At 41.8% G+C, this 20134-nt stretch overlaps 1 protein-coding gene across 2 annotated transcripts in view; it reads right to left on the bottom strand.

Moving 5' to 3' along the window:
• The window catches only part of shisa6a (shisa family member 6a), a 69082-nt gene extending 52934 nt beyond the window's left edge, over positions 1-16148 (bottom strand). For both annotated transcript variants that reach the window (XM_088340747.1, XM_088340756.1), the window contains exons 1-2: positions 16089-16148; positions 13394-14083 (exon numbers count right to left, since the gene is read on the bottom strand). In XM_088340747.1, the coding sequence (XP_088196873.1) occupies positions 13394-13929 (536 nt within the window). In that variant the 5' untranslated portion in view covers positions 13930-14083; positions 16089-16148. The remainder of the gene's footprint in view (positions 1-13393; positions 14084-16088) is intronic.
• Between the last annotated feature and the right edge of the window lie 3986 nt (positions 16149-20134).

Raw genomic sequence — 20134 nt, 5'->3', positions numbered from 1 at the left:
ATAAATGGAATATATAAATAGAATAGAATAGAATAAAATAAAATAGAATATAATTTACTTTTATTGTCATTCTTTGTAACCATGCACACATATTGTATTATCATATGGTAATTATATAAAAATTCGGAAAGGACTAGATCAGATCCTGTACTTCCTCCTACCTCTCTTGCAAATGTAAACAATAAGTTTTTACATTTATAAATGATAATAGTTTTAGTGTGTAAACATATGTTTATATTTATATAATTAGAATAGAAATCAGTCAATCAAAATTCTGAGGACTTTCTATGTTTATCAATATAATACAACCGCGCTCCATCATGTAAAGAACAATGGATATCCTAACATGAGTTTTTCTAAACATGAGCATTATTTGAAATCCTTTTTAAATGAAAAAATATAAAAAAACATACTTTACTTTAATAACACAAAAATTATTACACAACATAGGCACAAATATTGCTTAATACTCTCTAAATCAAAAGACAATTGCGAGCATGGCCGAAACATTCTTCCTTCTTTCCAATGAAAAGTAAAATCACCGGACGAAGCCCCAAAAAGTTTATTTGAACATTTGGATTACATTTTTGTATTTCAGATTCTTAAGTATTTTTGCTAAATGCTATTCAGATGGTGGGATGAGCATGAATGTAGATTTTTTTTAAAAATATATATATTTTTATATTTTTTTTTCTCCAAAGTTACCAATTTTTTTTTTCATGAAGGAGAAAATAAAAGTCCGGAAGCTTGGCGGTTGAGAAGTTGGAATTCTGAAAGGTTGAAGAATTTCAAACCCGAGTATTATCCAAACAATTAACCGATTCCAAAATCAGACAGCGATGGACTTAAGACGAGATTAGTCAATTCATCAATAAGAGTAGGGTTGCTGGGTGCTGGAGCACATCCCAGCTGTCCTCAGGCAGTGGGCAGGGGAGACACTAAATTGGTCGCCAGCCAGTGACAGGGAACACTTGCTCATTCATACCTTGGGCCAATTAGTTGACATGCATGTTTTTGGAATGTGGAACGAAACCGGAGTGCCTGGAGGAAACCCACGCAAGCACAGGGAGAACATGCAAAGGCTAGAAGCTGGATTTGTACCCATGACTTCAGAACTGCGCTGTACGCGCGCTAAGCACTGCCCTGCCGTGCCAACCCTTGCCTTTACAATGCAACAATATTCCTCATTCAATGAAGCTGACAATTATATGTGTAAATGTTGCAAAATCTTATCGTATCCCATTCCTAGTTTTAACTTTTCCACAACCTGCCTGGTGTGTGTTCTTTGGTCAACAAACAGTCATGCAGTCCATTCTCCTCAGAGCCCATCGCAGGGTAGGTACATTTAAGGTGAGACTTAGGCTAGGTTCACACTGCAGGAAAAATCTGACTTTTTTGCACGGACGCAACCTGTATCCGATCTGTTAAAGTCCGTCTGAACGGCACATATCTGCTTTTTCACACCAGAGCTGAGTGGTTAACGCGTCCGCGGCACAGTTCTGAGGTCATGGGTTCAAATCCAGCTACCAGCCTTCCTGTGCGGATTTTGCACTTTCTTCCTGTGCTTGCGTGAGTTTCCTCAGGGCACCCCGGTTTCCTCCCACATTCTAAAGGCATGCATGTCAGGTGAAGTAGCCGGTCCAAATTGTCCCTAGGTGTGAATGAGGGAGTGAGTGAGTTGTCTGTCTTTGTGTGCCCTGCGACTGGCTGGCAACCAGTTCTGGGTGTCCCCTGCCCACTTCCCTAAGACAGCTGGGTTGCACTCCAGTACCATGGTGACCTGAGAGAGGATAAGCAGTGGAGATAATAGATGAATGGATAGCATTAAGTTAAAGCCTGATATCTGGCAATATGACAAAAAGTTCTTGAAGGGCAATACTTTTTTTATGCAGTGTACATGTTGAGGCACTGTCCATGCTCAAATGGTTGACGCTTAAAACCTTAAACTATCATTTCTTGTATAATGAAATGGAAGTGTTAAATCCCCAATGAGCGCCAACCGAGCAAATCTGTGGCCTACCATTGCATTTATAGATGTATATAGGCAAAATACAGTATATGACGTGTGCCTTGCCCAAATTAAAACATGTTAATGTATTGACATGACGCTCCCTGGAGAAAGTCCTGGAAGTTGACAAAGTGAAAGTCATTACCAGCGTGTTCTGTAAAAGTATGTCAATGAGGACCTAAAGCCAGCGCCTACTCCACTTTTGCCGGAGCATGTGTGACTTTGGGAGCCTTTGTGAGTATTAATAGCGTTCCCCTTCCAGGAGAAGAACACTTTAGCTCAGTATGCCATTGCCAATATGGGCAGCCTGATTGGCTGCGTCCCATTGGGCGCAGTGATGAGCGAGGACAGAGATTGGCTGATGAGCTGGAACGCACTATTATGTGTTAAGGTTATTTGTTGGTCCCGAAATGCACGTCAGTCAGTAAATGATATCTGATGCTATTTGGAAACAAAATGGAAGCCCTGAGAAATGTCACAAGTCTGTTTTGATGTTCCATAGAGAAGATGGAGATGACCGGCAACTGAATATGAACAATCAAATCAGAAGGAAATTTGCCACGAATACTTTTGATTCATCCAATCTGTTCCAAACTAAAAATATCTTTGCTCAATGGCATTCACTAGTGGCTCCCCGGCACTTATTCAGCATACCATGGCCCCAACAACCAAACACAGGTAGAATGCCCAGCAATGCCAGGCCATTATGCTTGTCAAAAATTTAGAAGGGGCTTTTGAATATAAAGTAATACATTCTTTTTTTAACCACAATTAAAAACGCTGCCTCATCAAATTGTTTACGTTGACAGTAAATCTATTTGCCATTTACTCAATTGTTTCCCCTTTCATTGCTCTTGCCCACAGACTTTCAACGACTGTTAAAAAAACTCAGACTCTGAATGTGTTGACATATCTCTCACTCGTTAGTAAAGTAAAGCATTACCCTTACTTTTCTCTGTAAAGAGTAGTGTAAAACATTCTGAATTTAAAAAGAAGTAACTCAAGCATCATAAAAACATGGTGCATTACTCCACTTCTTTTGAAAAGCAGTTCATGGTTTTCAAGGTTTTCTGTTCTTTACAGGTAACCTCTGCTCTTGAAGCGTCATTTGAACCTTTCTCCACCACCAAATCATTCCTGAATATTACACCTTAGAAGGGGTAATATTATATGTACTTACGAAATACAACTGATTACAGCCAGAGTACGAGGTGCGGTAATTTTCTCCCTACCACACATATGTCCAAGCCATATTTACAACTATAAAATAAAATACAGAAATCAGGGAGTCAGATTATGTGTGCAAATTTGGTTGTGTGTCACCAGCAGAGAATGATAGGCAGCGCGTGGGGAGAGGGCAGGCTTACAGAGGAACAACAAAATCAATAGGAAAACAAGAGCACAGAATTTACGGTAAAGGGGGTGTAATACACCATGCCTGAGGAGAAAAAAAGACAGTGCCTTGAACACTACCCAGAAATTGAGAAGGAAATCTTTAAGTGGTTTGAAGCCCAGACAAAACGGAAATGAGGTGTGTCGGCTGTGTTAGGTTGCAAGCTCTCAAGAGAGCCAAGAGATATGAAGGGTTCACCGCTTCCACAGGTTGGTGTATACACTGTCTATTGTTGTATTTCTTTTACTATGTGGCTATTTTTAGGACATCAGCTTCAGTTTGAGTATATGCGTTGATTTTGTGACGCGCTACTTTTGGGTGTCATTAATGAAGTAACTAGTAATTGTAACGTATTACTTTCATTCTGTAAAGTGCCCCACGTTGCTGGGAATGGACCTGATACGCCAGTATTAAACTGATTGACAATATGATCGGCAAACAGTTGCCTCAAAATCAAAGTTTTAACTCATTTAAATGACTACTCATTGAAAAACACACTTGACCAATATATGCTTGGACTTGAAATAACAAGTATAAATCAAAGGGCCGCCAAGCTAAATAATATTTTTGCGCAATGCATCATGTAATGTATTATTTTGCAGGTGACTGTGTAAAGCTAATCTTCCTACCTAACCAGCCCCACACCTACCCACCAATCTACCTTCATACCTACCTACCTGATATCTGATAAATAGGCTCCAAAAGAGCTGAACCGATTTTCTTGAAAAATTTACACAGTTGGACTTTAAGCCTCTGCCAGTGACTTGAGCTAGGTTTTTTGACAATGACACCCCCAATAATTACACTAGGAAAATCGGTTAACATCTGCTATCTTGTGTTCTGTTTTTTGGGGTCTCTAATGCCCGGTGGTTGTCAAACTGGGTACTGCAGCTCCCGACTACCGACCACTCCAAGAAGACGAATCCAATCTTCTATCGGCGCTGCAATGCAGGGCCATTTTACTTGTTGGGTCTAAACTACTTTTTAAATGTGCTGCAAGACAAATTGAGGTCATGAGATAAAGGGTTGGAAAGGATTGTCAACAATCATCTTTCTTTTTGTATTGGACGTCAGTAGATGGCGTAACTAATCAAGAGGCTGGCAGATACGTGATCACATCTTGTTCTCCTCCCGCTTCTATTTTGGCCAAATTGGGCTCGTCTGGCCCGTGACGTGAGTGCAACATGAGAAGTGCATCCACATGCACACAGCAGCACACACACAGGGTGCACTCAGCCGGGCCGGCAATGCATTTCTTTCTCTCTCTGCTGGATACAAAAAGCTGATCAATAATGAGAGAATTCAGCGGTTTAGTCGTGCGTTGAAGGTCACACAAAGCAAAAGGTCCGCCAGCGCCTCAACATTCTGCTCAGCTACTTACGAGCTCGCTCACTGGCGCAATCATTGAGAGCACGAAGCTTGATTAAAGAAATTGGACTTGTTTGCTTTGGTAAAAGCAGCAAAGTCGACTTTTTTTCAATGTAGAAACATCCAAAAGCGATGTGAATCATTTTTTAGAGAACAGTATCAATTTGTACGACATTGATTGATTGCATTGTTTAATTGGTATTGAGAAAAAAATCCCCCATTTGTATTTTAAAGAGTATAGAAAGAATGTCAAACATATGGCTATGTGGATTATTTTATTCGCCCGACAAAAATTTCTCAGTATGTCAAAAAAGAAACGAGTGTCCAGGCCCTTTCTCTCAAAAGTCATGTTTTTTTTAATAAATAAAAACCAAAAGCTCCCTCTGGCCACTACAGGGCCTGCATGTGTAAACGAGCTGATGCCCCGCACTGCATAAACTTTTAATTTGTATTCCTTTTTTATTTATTTCAAACCAGTTCGACAAATTAAGCCAAATATTAACTTGAGTTTGTATAGCTCGTGAGTTGGTTAAGCTGTAAAACTGCATTCAATCAACTGTTAACACATTCAATGCCAAACGTTAACATGTTTTTGTCCCATTGTTTGTGAATAAATTTGTTGTGTTTAGAAAAGATCTCTTGCCATCTGTGCTTATACACGAATTTAAGCATAAAACTGTGGGGCGGCGCCATTGTAAACAGCACCGCCGAAAGTGATGTTGTTCACTTCAGATTTCATGTAAACAAAGCGGATTATTTGGATAGCATGTTGCCATGTCCATGCAAGTAAAACGGGAACACGGTTGTTCTACATTGACTGGAGGTAGCATGACGATCCCGCTCCTGGATACACTGCGTGCGTTGGAGGACAATATGTCGATCTGGCTGAGGGTAACATACAGTAAGATTTGCGCTTTCTTTGTGATCAACGGAAAAGCTCTGAAAAACCTTAAAGCCTCTGTAGCATACCAGTATCTCCACAGCGGCAAAGTCAGATGTGTGCTAGTACACAAACATCTTGGCTTTGTTTTTGTGAAAGCTAATGTCAAGCCTAGCCAGTGTTTGAACAATTCTCTGCATAGTACCTGGGTTTTGCTCAACAAAGATAGGAATGTGCAGACCACTGGTTGCATATGTGTTGCTGGACTTGGATGTTATTATCATCATCCAGGCATGCAGCCTTGATAATGTGGTAGGTAAGAACCCGTTTAGCATCGCGTCTAAAAACGTAATAGTAGTAGAAAACGGCAGATAGGTGTTCAGGCCAGGAGTATGCTGTAGTAACAAATAGTCTTTTGAGCTTTGATTGCAAAGAACTGTCAGTTTGAGATTTTCCGACTTGTAATAGCATAAAAATGATATACTGGCATCCAATAACGACACACGTCCTCCCCAAAACTACATTTCTGATGATTGACTTTCTTCTATCCTGTAGTGTTTATCGAGGCTGGAAACGCGACTAACGCAAGCTAAGCTACAGGAAGTCAAAAACATCACTCAGGAGAATGCGGGAGTAAAAGCGCAAGTGGCATTTGCCGTTCGCTTACAAGGTCTATATTTTGTTGGGGTTGGTCCTAAAGAAGGCTGAATAATGAAGCATAGTACTTAAGGACAGGCCAGGGACAGTCAACAGTAGAGATGGCTGTCCAGAGTTGCATCCTCAAAGGTGCCCTGACGCCCCATGCGGTTAAGGAATCCTTGCAATGAAAAACAAAGCTTAATGTTTGGAGTTGAGCTTATTTTTCTGATCCAGCCCACCTGAGAACAGAATTTCCTGAGCCGGCCGCAGAGCCAAATTGAGGTTGACATCCCTTTAGTATAGTGTATGTCACATATTTCAAAGTCAGGGCCCACAAGCAACATCCAACCCCTGGAAGGTTTTCTTTAGCCCCTGGGATGATCTTAATTCATTATTGTATCATAAATCTTTGTGTATTTGTTACTTTAAATTGCACTTTTACTTTATTATAGTTTAGTGAATGCTATTTTTTATTAGAAGTGATTACAGAATGCCTTTGCTAAAATATAAAATAAAGGGTACTTATGGTGCCCGAATGCTACCGGCTATTTATGCAATGGGCCTTTTTATATCAAGGAAATTTGTCTTTGGTGCCTGTTGAAAATAAATAATTACAGAGTTGTTAGAAAATATTGCTTTATTTATCTGATAATATTGAAATTCATTTAAATGTGTTAGCATATCAGTAGGTTCCATTAATTTCACCAGACTATATGAATCATTTCAAAAATGTTCTACATTCGATCAGCTAACCTTTGGCTTGTGGCTCAATTATTTAACCCGCCCTTCCATCCATTTGACTTTGACAATCCTGGTACATGTCAATAGAACTGCTGTGAAAATATACAAATGCCACCATATAATGGTATGCCTGCATTTGTTTCTATTACTATTATTTTTAAAAGGATTTTTTTCAGATCCATTTTCAAACACAACTAGTTCAGGTTGTCCCCTGCCTAAAGATGACTGTGATGGGCTCCAGCACCGCCGTAACCACAGTGAGGATAAGCGGCGCAGAAGACGGATGGATGAATTTTTAGACAAGGACAAAAAAAAAAAACTCCTATTTAAACCCGTTTTGTGACGTTGTTGCTTATTTAGAAAAAAAAATTAAGAATGCCTTAAGGTATAAAACGCAAACGATCAATTAGCAAAACCAGTACTATCTACAGTATTTCTTGTGGGGGAGCAAACCCCTACTCAAAAACCGATTGGAAAGGGATGGGCACTGCTAGACAATACTTGCTCAAGACACACCACAGGAAGTTGTGCCCGATGACTCGGGTGGTTTAGGGATCTTTGACCATGAACGTGAACTGTAAACAGTTTGTTATTATCCTTAGATATGTTTAGTCCAGTGCACACCAATATGCCTGGTTTAGGAGTGTTACTTCAAAAAATGTTATTCATACGGTTACTAGTTAGATCAGTAACGTAATCCATCCATCCATTGCAGCACCGCTTATCCTCAGTAGGGTCGCGTGGGTGCTGTAGCCCATCCCAACCATCTTTGGGCAGTGGGCAGGGGACACCCTGAACTGGACGGACAAATTCACTTGTTCAAGTTGACCAGGATCACAATCTTTCACAACCAATCATGTAGGTCACTCTGGAAGTGAAAATGTCCCCACAGAAAACTGACTCAGCACCCCTGATATTGCTGAATCAGCATTTTTTCCAGAAAGAAATTCTCCTCTTCCAGGCCAAACTAACATTCATTTTCGACACATATCTAGCAGAATATTAGACGAGGTGACCTATATGTGAAAAATCTGCCCGAAAAGTTGACTCAGCGCTGTTGGTTTTGCTGATTCAGCGTTTCTTCCAGATAGACATTCCACTCTCCCAGGCCAGAAAAAGTCTTGCATCTCAATGCAAACAAGTGATAGTTCATTCATTCATTCATTTATTCATAAATCCAACCACTTATCCACATCAGGGCGGCGGGGGTGTTTGAGTCCATTTTAGCTGTCTTCAGGCCATGGGCATGTCACGCTTGACTGGTAGCTAACCAATCGCAGGGCTTTTGGAGTGTTCACTTAAATAAGGAAAAGGTAAAATGTCAAAAAAAGAGAAGCATTGTGAATGCTTCCTGAATGTGCTGTGAGACTATCACAACATTATTGGGACACATAGGATCTGTTTTCTAGTTTTAAATATTATTAATATATCGCTATATAACACTACCCTGAACCTAGACAAATGTAATATCACCCATAGTGCCTCGGTCAAAAATCTAGGTGTTATATTTGATCCTAATCTGTCGTTTCAGTTACACGTGAAAAATATTACTAGAATAGCTTTCTACCACCTCCGTAATATTGCGAAGATTCGTTCGATGCTGTCCCAATCAGATGCAGAGATTTTAATTCATGCGTTTATTACTTCTCGGCTTGATTACTGTAATGTATTGCTTTCTGGTCTCCCGATGTCTGGCATTAAAAGTTTGCAGCTGGTTCAGAATGCGGCAGCTAGACTTTTGACTAAGACCAAAAAGTTTGAGCATATTACTCCTGTATTGGCCAACTTGCACTGGCTCCCAGTCCACTTAAGATGTGACTTTAAGGTTCTCTTATTAACATATAAATGTTTGCATGGGCTTGCACCCTCTTATCTCTCCGATTTGATTTCCCCCTATGTTCCTGCACGGAGTCTGCGCTCGGAAAATGCCGGTCTACTTGTGACTCCGAGAGCCAAGAAGTCTGCGGGCTCGAGAGCGTTCTCCATCCGGGCCCCGGTGTTATGGAACGCCCTGCCTCTGGAGATAAGATCTGCAACCTCAACGGAAGTTTTTAAATCGAGGCTTAAGACACACTTCTATTCCAAAGCATATGATTGATGCCCACCTCATATTCTGTTTTGTCCTGTCTTTTTCCGACGCCTGCCTGGCTGATACAAAGGAGAAGGATGATTTGGGATGGGTCAGCGGACCGGCGTCTGACCTGCAGCATGTCAACCCCTGCATTTACCAGCTGGCGGAGACGGGAGGCAGCGTCGTGGCCGTCATAGACTTTCTGGACTGGTTTGCAGGCTGGGGGCGTCGTTGATGTCATGCACTTTCCGGACATTTTCAACATCTTACCTTATGTTTACTATTATGTGTACAGTAATGCTAAGTGTAATTCACCCTGGTCAATCCTGGAAGGGGGATTACCACATGTGAGGTCCTTTCTCAAGGTTTCTCTTTTCTCCTCACACTGAGGTTTTTGAGTTTTCCTTGCCCGCATGCTGGTTTAAGATCAGGTAATTGTGTAATTTTGTAACTGTAATCCTGTGCAGTCCTTTGAGACATTTTTGTGATTAAGGGCTATATAAATAAATTTGACTTGACTTGACTTGACTTGACTTGACACACCGTTATCAATCAGTTACAACATCAATGCTGGAACAAAATGTTGTGTGTGTGTGATTGTTTGGTTACTTAGAGTGACTCAGATAGAGCAGAGTTAAGAAGTCATTCAGCAGGGATGCATCATAGGAAGAAAAGGGTATCAGGTTTCGATATGTTTGTTTCTCAGCTTGGAGGCTGTGCATGAGTCAGCACCGAGAAAGTTTTGCTGTTTTGAAAATGGCAAAGAACTACAAAAGACTTTCTTCTCCTACACTACAACAACAAAAAACAATGAATGAAAATGTGACAAATGCGAAAGGGAAACTTAAGGCTTTGTTCAAACGTAGCCAGGTTTTTATCAAACGAAGATCCACGCCTACTCCATCCAGAAAAACAATTTAGTCTACAATGCTATGTTTATGGAAAAAAACACCATGCACACGTAACTGCATGAATACTTTTTTTTAATATGTATGCGGAAATCCTTCCCCAAATTCTGTTCAAACAGAGTAAGCTTCCGTTGCTAAAGGGTCATTCGTCTGGGCAGAGAATGACGCAGAATTGCTTTTAGACTTGGTTTAATAAACAATCTCACTGCACCAATTTACAAAGGTTTTTCATTCTTAAAACAAGTTCCTGTATACATATCTAATCAGAAGAGTTTACAGTCACCCACAGTATCTCAAAAGGCAGCCCACTTAAAGTCCTACAAAAAAGTGCTCGAATTTTAACCATGTACCATTGTAAGTAAAACTTTCTCTTTCACATGGGAGGCAGGATATGCTCTGTTTTGAGTTACAAAACACCAAGTGTTTTTTACTTGTTTGAAATTGGGATACCAAACTCCTTGAATGTATTCAGATTTACTAGGCTAAGCAAATCACTAGCTACCCAATACGCACACATTACCAGCCTTACAAAACTTCAGGTGTGTGCCAATTCAACAAAATGAGTGTTACATTTAAGGAGAAATAAAAGTACTTTTATCTGCAACACATTCTGACAAAGATGCATTTTGGATATGGCGCCGTTCTGTACAATCTGCGCAACAGATACGGCTCGCGCACGCCGTGTGTAAACCTAATCTCTCTCCCTCTTATGTCGGGAATTGAAATTATGACACAATTTGTCTATTGGCGCATTATGTATACGAAATGTAATTTCAAATAAAACTGTATTCCTCAAAAGTAATCCTTAATTTAGGTAAATTCACCTGAAATTTGATTACTGTAACGAATATATTAAAAAAAGTATCGTAATTACGATACGCCATTACGTCCATCGTTCCATTATCTGCACCGCTTATCTTCAGTAGCGTTACGGGAGTGCTAGAGCCCATCTCAGCTGTCCTCGGGCTCCCTGAACTGATTGCACACCCTGAACTGGTTGCCACCCAGTCGCAGGGCACACAGAGACGGACAACTCATTCGCTCATTCACACCTAGGGAAAAATTGGATTGTCCAATTAGCCTGACATGCTTGTTTTTGGAATGTGAGAGGAAATCGGAGTACCTGAAGGAAACCCATGCAGGCACGGGGAGAACGTGCAAACTCGCGGGGAGGCTGCGATAGCTGGACTTGAACCCTGAACCTCTGCACCCTGGGGCTGCGTGCCACCCACCCATCCGCTGTGCAGCCCCACAGCATTACATGTATTCTTTTAATCCCCAACCCTGTAGACATGCAGCTGCATCAAACACAGGAAACACAAATATTGGTTGGAGTTTTCAAAAACCTGCAGTTTTGGTGCTCCGAATCTGCGATTGCATGTGGATGATAGGCCCCACTGTAGTAAAAACTATATGTATTGGAAAATACTGGACCACGTGTGTACAAGGCTTTAAAAGCTGCTGGAAGTCCAGGATTTGTTTTTAATCAATGATATTCAAGCTATCCTTGTCCATAAAAATCAAACAATTTTTGACTAGAAGATTTTGCTTGCAAACCATTTCAAAATAAAATAGGCATTGTTGTCTTTGGTGCTCTTCAACCCAATAAAAATCTTGTATTTTTACAAGTGTGTGCGTTTCTTCCCAAAGCCTTTGAGTTTGGTGCGTTTTTATGCTTGTGAAGATCAGCCAGCCTTGATCGACCCACTGACATTATTCAAACATCAGCTGCAGCAATAGTGACATTTTAGGTTCTCAATCCCTCTGGATACCAATGGATATACTGTGCAAACACTTGAGACGTAGTTTTCATTGCATTTTACACCCTCATTTTTATGGCAGTTTGAAATGTTTCCAGATGTGGATGATTGTGGGGATGTCAAAATTGTGTTTTGAAATCTGAGGAACATGGAACAAATTTGGATGTTGGCATGAGGCCGTTCATGTTGGGAATCTCTAAATCCCTAACAAATTACTATAAAAATGGTACAAAATATCCCAAAGTAAAAGAAACAACAACAAAAAAACTTGAAATCTGTAATGTTTTCTGCCAGTAGGGTAAAACATTTTTTTCCCAAGCACAATGTTATTGTGTATATTTTTATATCTTTCCCTGCATTAATATCCTGTCGTGATGATGATCATTTAATGAGAACAATGACCATGAAATTTGGATGGGATAAAAACAAATATTGAGTTGTTAAGTGGTTAGCGCGTGTGCGGCACAGTTCCGAGGTCGTGGGATCAAACCTCCTGTGTGGAGTTTGCATGTTCTCCCCGTGCTTGCGTGGGTTTCCTCCGGGCACTCCGGTTTCCTCCCACATTCCAAAAACATGCATGTCAGGTTAATTGGTCGGTCCAAATTGTCCCTAGATTTGACTGAGCGAACGAATTGTCTGTCCCTGTGTGCCCTGCGACTGGCTGGCAACCAGTTCAGGGTGTCCCCTGCCCACTGCCCAAAGATAGCTGGGATGGGCTCCAGCACCCTTGCGACCTTACTGAGGATAAGCGGTGCAGATAATGCATGGATTGAGTTGATAAGCAATCATGTGTTGCCTCTAATACTATCAGAAACTAAATAATCTTAATTTTTACATAAAACTGTGCGGATTTTAGTGGAAGAAAAAATAAATGGAGGGGGAGATCTCCAGTGGTTTGAAACAGAGAAACAAAATAGATATAGAGTGCCTCGGCAAAGTGTTTGTTCGCGAACTCTCAAGGTTGGACAAGCCAAGAAATTTTAAGTAGTTCACTGTTTTTTTTTATTTCTTTCGTTATGTGGCTATTATAAAAGCCGTTGTAGGGGGTAGGCTTCTATGTGGATATATATAGTAATCGGTAATATGTATGTAATTTGTACCACAATATTTTTAGGTGTCAGTAACCTTAGTGATAAGTTTATTCTGTTTCTACTATTGGTCACCTGCAAAGGACAATTCATAGGATGCCAGTTCATTATTTTGACTATTATTGCACATTGTTGTTCATGGTTTTGTTTATCAAATAATTGGAGGTATGTGCCAATCATATTGCTGTTCTTTGATTTCCACACCCATTGGGCCTGATTGTTTTATTTTTTGTAACATTGAAAATTTATTAAAAAGAGGAGGCTCAGAGGAGGGTGTCAGAATCAAAGAATGGAATTATCTTAACTGAAGGCTTCCCTCACTGTGTCTCCTTGAAAGTTCAAAAAACATTGTTTTCCAATCTCCTTATTTCGAGTGTCTGTTTAAACTCAACTTTGAGTTACATTTTAAATGAAGTAACTAGTAGTTAATTCATACTTTTTAGTAGCCCACCCAACACTAGTGACTACTAAAGAGTTGAATGCTCATTCTATTATCGGTCTGAAAAAAGTGGTTAAAATCATTTGCTTGTTCCTCACCTGTGCACGTTCATTTCCTGAGGGGTTTTAGTGGCCTTGTCGTAGGCCACCTTGGCAGAGATCCCGACGGCCACGACAAGTGCCACAACGCCGCAGCTGATGTACACCGTGGTGTTGGTGCGGTCCAGCTCAGGATCATAGGCATCCCCAGTAGGTGCCGGCGAGGGAGGTTGCGTTTTGATCCAGTCGGGCGTGTTGTAATTGGTGCAGACTGTCTGCTCCAAGCGCTTCCCTCGGTCCGCGCAGCAGAAGCGCAAGAAGCAGCTCCCGCAGCAGAAGCGGTGATCCGTGTTATTGCAGGCAAACTCTTTGTCTAACTGTCCGCTCACGTCGTAGTAACCCAGGCATGTATCATGTTGAAAGGCGGGGGCCCGTAGCTGAGTGGCTGAGCCCAACAGCGGTATGGCCGTGCTGCCGCTCATCCATTTGGGTTTGGTGGAGGTCTTGGCTTTGGGCAGCCGCTTATTGGCGAGAGCACAGCGGACGTGCGGGCCGAGCAAGAGAAGGAACGGAAGTATCGGCAGAAGGGGCTTCATCCTGCCTCCCACAAACTCCACCACCTTCTTGATGGTAGTTCACACCCAGGAGATCCTCCCGGGCGTCTTGAACGCTAGGCCGTGCGTCGCACTGGACCCTTTGTGCACGCGACGCAGCATCGTCAGACACATAAGCGCACAAGGGATCGAGTTCCTTCACACAAAAACACAAACCTCTGAATTAATAATCTGTTCAACTTTAAAAACTGCACCCAAGACGTTAGGGGTGGGCAGATTTATACAAATATCAATATTGTTGATACTAAGCAAGTGCATGGATTGCATCGACCAACTACCTCAAAGCGCCGCTTTTCTATGTAGATATAGCATCACTTCTCTCTCTCACCCAGCACCCTTTGCCACTCTCTGAGTTTATGTCTGAGTAAGTCACTAACAGGTGCATTTCTAGCACATCTCCCTTCTTGGACTGCTCCTGCATCTTGCCTGCCGGCCAGAAGAGAAGACCAAAAGTGTGTGCCCACCGTTACCAGAAGCTAAAAATGAAAATAAAAGTGCTGTGCAGTGCTGCCTTTTTCTAAAAAAAGAAAAGGACAATGACAAGCGTAATTTGCGTGGTAAAACGGTCTACTATTGTGGCAAATTTCCTTGATACACTTGAAAAAAGTTCACCCCAGAGAGAGCAAAGGGCTGCAAACATAAATGTAAACATCTTACTGTCCCTGAAAAAAAAACCTGTAAATCAGTCGTCACTATGGCAACAGAGCCAAAAGTGCTTCTTCATTACACTGCTGAATTTTTTGGTTTGACTCTCTTGACTTTTGCACTGAAACTGTTGTTGTAGTAGAAAGACTTTGGTTTTTTAGACTGCTGTTGCACTATTGCACTTTCTGATTCTATGTTCAAGACATTCTGCAATTTAAGTTGTAGTTGTCATGTTGACATTGTTATATTGGTATATTCATTACTAAGCTGCTTTTTTTGTTAGAATCGCTTGGCTTTTGTTCTGAAACATTTGTAATCGAAATATTGCTATTCTATAATGTGCCTAAAATCTTTGTGCTGTGTTTATCTCAAATAAATACTAACTCGGGGGGTTTAACTATTCAATGATCATGACAAGCAAAATATATCATTATCGGATCGGTATCATCAATCAATACTATCATGTATTTACTTGGCTTAGATCAATACCAAAATTCCCAGTATTGCCCACCCATACTAGACGTCATACTAGCACACCCCAGTTGCTCTTCTAGTTGAGTCCAAAAGGCTATCAGTATTGCTAAAAACATCACTTAACAGTTGTTATGCTAGATTACAGAAAAGTCAACCAACGAGAGCTAAGAATATACAAATATGACAGGCATAAAGGACAAAATGTTAAATACAACATATTTGCTAACAATCATTTTTGGAAGAAAAAAGACAATGAAAATGTAAATGCAAAATACATTAAAAAGACAGATGTTTACATAGTGCACGAAAAAGTGATGTGGATGGCAGAAGAATAACAAAAAAAATAAGTCATGAAACTAAAGGTTTGTTTAGTCAGCCTAGTTTTTTTTTTATTAGTGTGCAGATATTTCATAGCATGCAGAAAAACCCATCACTCATATTGGAAAAGTGCTTCTACTTTTGCTCTTCAATCATCGTATTGTTGTGCTTGTCACCAAATCACTACTCAGAAGACCATCTACTTGTGTGCGTTTTTTGTCATACAGCGACGTTAAGAGAAAAATGTAAAACCTTCTTTTAACTAGCGTGCAAATATCCCATATAAAGGAACAAAATGTTCCATTCATGAGACTCAATTTTTCTGTTAGTGCACCTCACCCATTCTGTGGGGATGATGTATTGATCACTAAAAACTAAAAGGAGCGCAGCATAGTAGTTCAACTCGGGCATCCTACTCATTTTACCAGTGGCACAGATGTGCTTCTACTAGTTATTGTGAAAGTCTTAAAAGGCAGTAGAGGGAAAATTGCTACTCATAGAAGCACTTGTAGTTGAGTGCAAAATGTTCATACAAGAAAAGAAGAAAGCTGGAGTGGAAAAAATATACTACTGTATAGGAAACTCCATGCGCTTTTTTTTTCTTTTCTTTTTTTCGTGCAAACAAGTTGATGGAGGTAAAATATGACATGACTTAGCCGTTTGAAACCCACAAAAGGAAAGAAAGAAGAATATAATGAACTTACCAGTGGCTCGACTGCTCTGATGATCAAACTGAATGAGGACTAGATGAGAGATGAGACCCATTCCACCCTCCTTCCATTTCGCTCTACTAGATCGCTCTCTCTCTCTTTCTCTCTCTCTCTGTCACAATTCAGGTGGTGGCTCTTCCCTCTCTTCTCCTTTGGCGGTGCGCCCGGTGCTCCTCTCGCTCCTGCACCTCCAAATTAAATGCAAAGAAGACAAACGGCCATGCTGCTGGCGTCCAACCCTGTTTAAACACGCACGCACACACACCAGACAGATAGTACGTACTGTCGATTCAGAAGTTCGCCATGTCTTCTGCCTGCAACGTCATTCTATTGTGGCGTAGGAGTGGGTAGTCTTACTATTGATCCTGGATTCTCTCAATTGCTGCATGCTTTGTGCTCATGATAAGATTACTCATGATAAACAAGTACGAGGTGAGGGATCGGATAAAGATCAAAAGGATCAGAGGTGGCACTCCAACTGCAGTAAAATCGCAATCACTGGTCGAGTCAATTCAGAGGTGCAAGTCAGTGTTGGGCACATTGCTTTAAAAAATTACCTCCTTGTAGTTACTCACTTCTTCTTCCAAAAAGTAACTGAGTTAATGTTAAATTCATATGATAAGGCGCACCTGATTATAAGCTACACGGCCCGCAGCCAGTACATTTTTAAAGGAAAAACCATAAACTAACTGACGCATGCGCCCACATTAAAACATGAGGTATTTACAAAGAAAAAGGCGGTACACAGAAAGAGTTTGATTCATATACGGTGGCCTGGACGGATTTATTGACACTAACAAAGATGTTATATAATGAAATTGTGAATATGCTTGATTGCTAATAAGATTTTCGAGAAGGGTTGTTCAAACCTCACTTTGTGTTTGCTGTTAAAAACGTCATATTGGAATATAATATTGTGAATGTGCTTAATTGCTGTTGAGATTGTCATGATTGTTTTCTGTTATTAGTGTCAATAAATTTGTTCAAACCAAAAAAAAAATCGTAACCTCTTAACGTTCTGAGCCCGCCAGTGGTCACCAAAATTTACGATAGCACTAACAGATAAATAAAAATCCGCCTTTAACATTTCTGCTTCATTGGACGCTGCTTCTTGTAGTCTGTTTTTTTCGCCACATTATTTCCGTTTATAAATAAAAAGACTCGTAAAATTATTCCTACTATGGCAGTTAGCCCTCCCATTTCATGCTAGTTTTGTTCATCCACAAAGCACGAGGTGTGCTAAGCCGCGCCCACCATAGTTAAGGTATCCAAGAATCACAAGCAGAGCAAATATAGCGGCCGAACCAACAACAGCGAGGGAATCTTTGGCCGCTATTCCTAATAGCAGAGCCGTATCATTTCTTTCTTATTATGCAAACTATCTCAAACGTCAGTAAAAAAGAGGCTCCTTATACAGTTATATGGCACCAAGGTGTAAAGATGTTTAACTTGGAAGGGTGAAAAGCAAAATCTTGTCAAGCGATGACAAAACCGTCAGCCCCGAACCAACTTCACAAAGAAATAGATTCAGACTTGTCAGCTCTGACGTACCCTTAGTGCAAATATTAAGCAGGGTATGTGCACTTTATTGTTTTCTCTCCTAAAAGACATTAATGAGTTTTAGATTTGTCATCTCACTCTTATTTCTTAGCGTATCTACTGCTATAAAAGAAGCAACGTTGTCACGAAACGAGGTGGAATGGAAAGGGGTGACCGGACCAGAACGGAAGCAGGAGGCAGGAAGGGAGAACTCAAATGCGTTGACGATCCATAGGTTTTATTTAACAAAATAAAAGTTGTCCACAACTCTGGGACATGACGAAACAAACAGTTGATTCTTCCAACTCAACTAAACAGGACAAGGCATAACAGAACGGACAATGTTTTAAACTAAAACAGGACAAGGCATAACAGACCGGGAGTGTGTATATGTATAATGAGCCAGCCCCCGCAAAGCCCAGAATCCAGCCTTAAATAGCAGACACAATTAGTTGAACTGCTTCAGCTGTTGCCCAGAGGGCGGGGCAGACTGGTCACCAAGGCGACCATGACAGAGCCCCCCCTTTAAGGGACAGCTCCCGAGGTCCCAAAAAGAAAGAATTACTACCTCGCGCCCCGGAATGGTTCGACGCTCACGATTGGGGCAACCCCGCTCCCTCCTCCGAACACGCAGGAACGGGGAGAGGCAGGCGCCATCTGCGTCAGGCGGATCGGAATCGGCGCTCGGCAGGGGGGGGGGGTCCGGCGGGCAAACTGGACAGGGGATAACAGACAGGCAGAACCGACGAGAACAGGACAGATAAACAGGACAGGCAAAATCAGAAGAGTCGCCCTCAGGACAGGCCGATTCAGAAGAGTCGCACTCAGGACAGGCCGATTCAGAAGAGTCGCACTCAGGACAGATCGATTCAGAAGAGTCGCACTTAGGACAGGCAGATTCAGAAGTGGCGATTCAGACAGGACAGGAGGAATCAGAACAGGCAAGGCAGGGCAGGCGGAATCAGAACAGACAAGACATGAGAGAGTCAAAATCAGAACCGGCAAAACATGAGAGAGACAAAATCAGAACCGGCAAAACATGAGAGAGTCAAAATCAGAACCGGCAAAACAGGAGCAGCGGAGTCGGGATGGCAGGCAGCGGAGTCGGACTGGCAAGCAGCGGAGTCGGACTGGCAAGCAGCGGAGTCGGACTGGCAGGCAGCGGAGTCGAACTGGCAGGCAGCGGAGTCAGACTGGCAGGCAGCGGAGTCGAACTGGCAGGCAGCGGAGTCGGACTGGCAGGCAGCGGAGTCGGACTGGCAGGCAGCGGAGTCGGACTGGCAGGCAGGGGAGATTGAATAGCAGGCAATCGGCACGGGAGTCGGGCAGGCAGGCATGAGAGTCGAACAGGCAGGCGTCAATTCCTCCCGGGACCCCATTGGAGGCACAGCAATGGCCACGACGGGCGGGGCCGTGGTTCGAACGGGCAGGGAGTCGAAGTCGGACTCAGTGGGCGCTTGCCAAGCTGCGTTCTCCAGGTCTCCCCAAATCGCGCTGGCATCGTTCGCTGAGTTCTTGGCGGGCTCATTCTGTCACGAAACGAGGTGGAATGGAAAGGGGTGACCGGACCAGAACGGAAGCAGGAGGCAGGAAGGGAGAACTCAAATGCGTTGACGATCCATAGGTTTTATTTAACAAAATAAAAGTTGTCCACAACTCTGGGACATGACGAAACAAACAGTTGATTCTTCCAACTCAACTAAACAGGACAAGGCATAACAGAACGGACAATGTTTTAAACTAAAACAGGACAAGGCATAACAGACCGGGAGTGTGTATATGTATAATGAGCCAGCCCCCGCAAAGCCCAGAATCCAGCCTTAAATAGCAGACACAATTAGTTGAACTGCTTCAGCTGTTGCCCAGAGGGCGGGGCAGACTGGTCACCAAGGCGACCATGACAAACGTTTTCTTTTGGCTTTATAATTTTGGAACCTATGACAGAACAAACTCATTCCGGAGATTTTAAGGCATGCCTAGGTTTCTATTTAATGGTAATACACCAAATAAATGTGGCAGGGAGGAGCTACACATCATGCTGTGATGCTGATAGGTATTCATCTTGATTTTACATATAATAACAGTTATGTTTCAGGTCATTTTTTAGACTTATACGAAAAGGAAACAGCCCGTCAATCATAGGCGGGGCGAGACGTGAGTTCAAGTCCATTGTCTGACAGGGAATTTAAGTCTTCAGCAAACTACATTACAAGTGCCCCAGACACAGTTGAACCCTTTTGATATAAAACCTTCTACTAACAAATGTTTCTGGTTAAAAAGCTACTCCGAGAACGAAATACATTTGTCAGTAGGTGTACCATAGTATAAGCTTGTGGATCATTGTGATACAAGGAAGGCCGACCTAAATCGGCCACCACTATTTGTCGTCTGCCTCACGTTCTGATTGGCTGAGAACAAGGGCTGTCGGATCTGGGAAATCACATTTTCTTTCGGCGCACAAGTACTAAGTAAGTAAATACTATATTCGAAATCACTATCAA

Source organism: Urocampus carinirostris, chromosome 1 (assembly GCF_059441175.1).
Source record: "Urocampus carinirostris isolate Australia breed hairy pipefish chromosome 1, RoL_Ucar_1.0, whole genome shotgun sequence".
Classification (NCBI taxonomy): domain Eukaryota; kingdom Metazoa; phylum Chordata; class Actinopteri; order Syngnathiformes; family Syngnathidae; genus Urocampus; species Urocampus carinirostris.
This window is presented reverse-complemented; position numbering and strand designations above follow the sequence as displayed.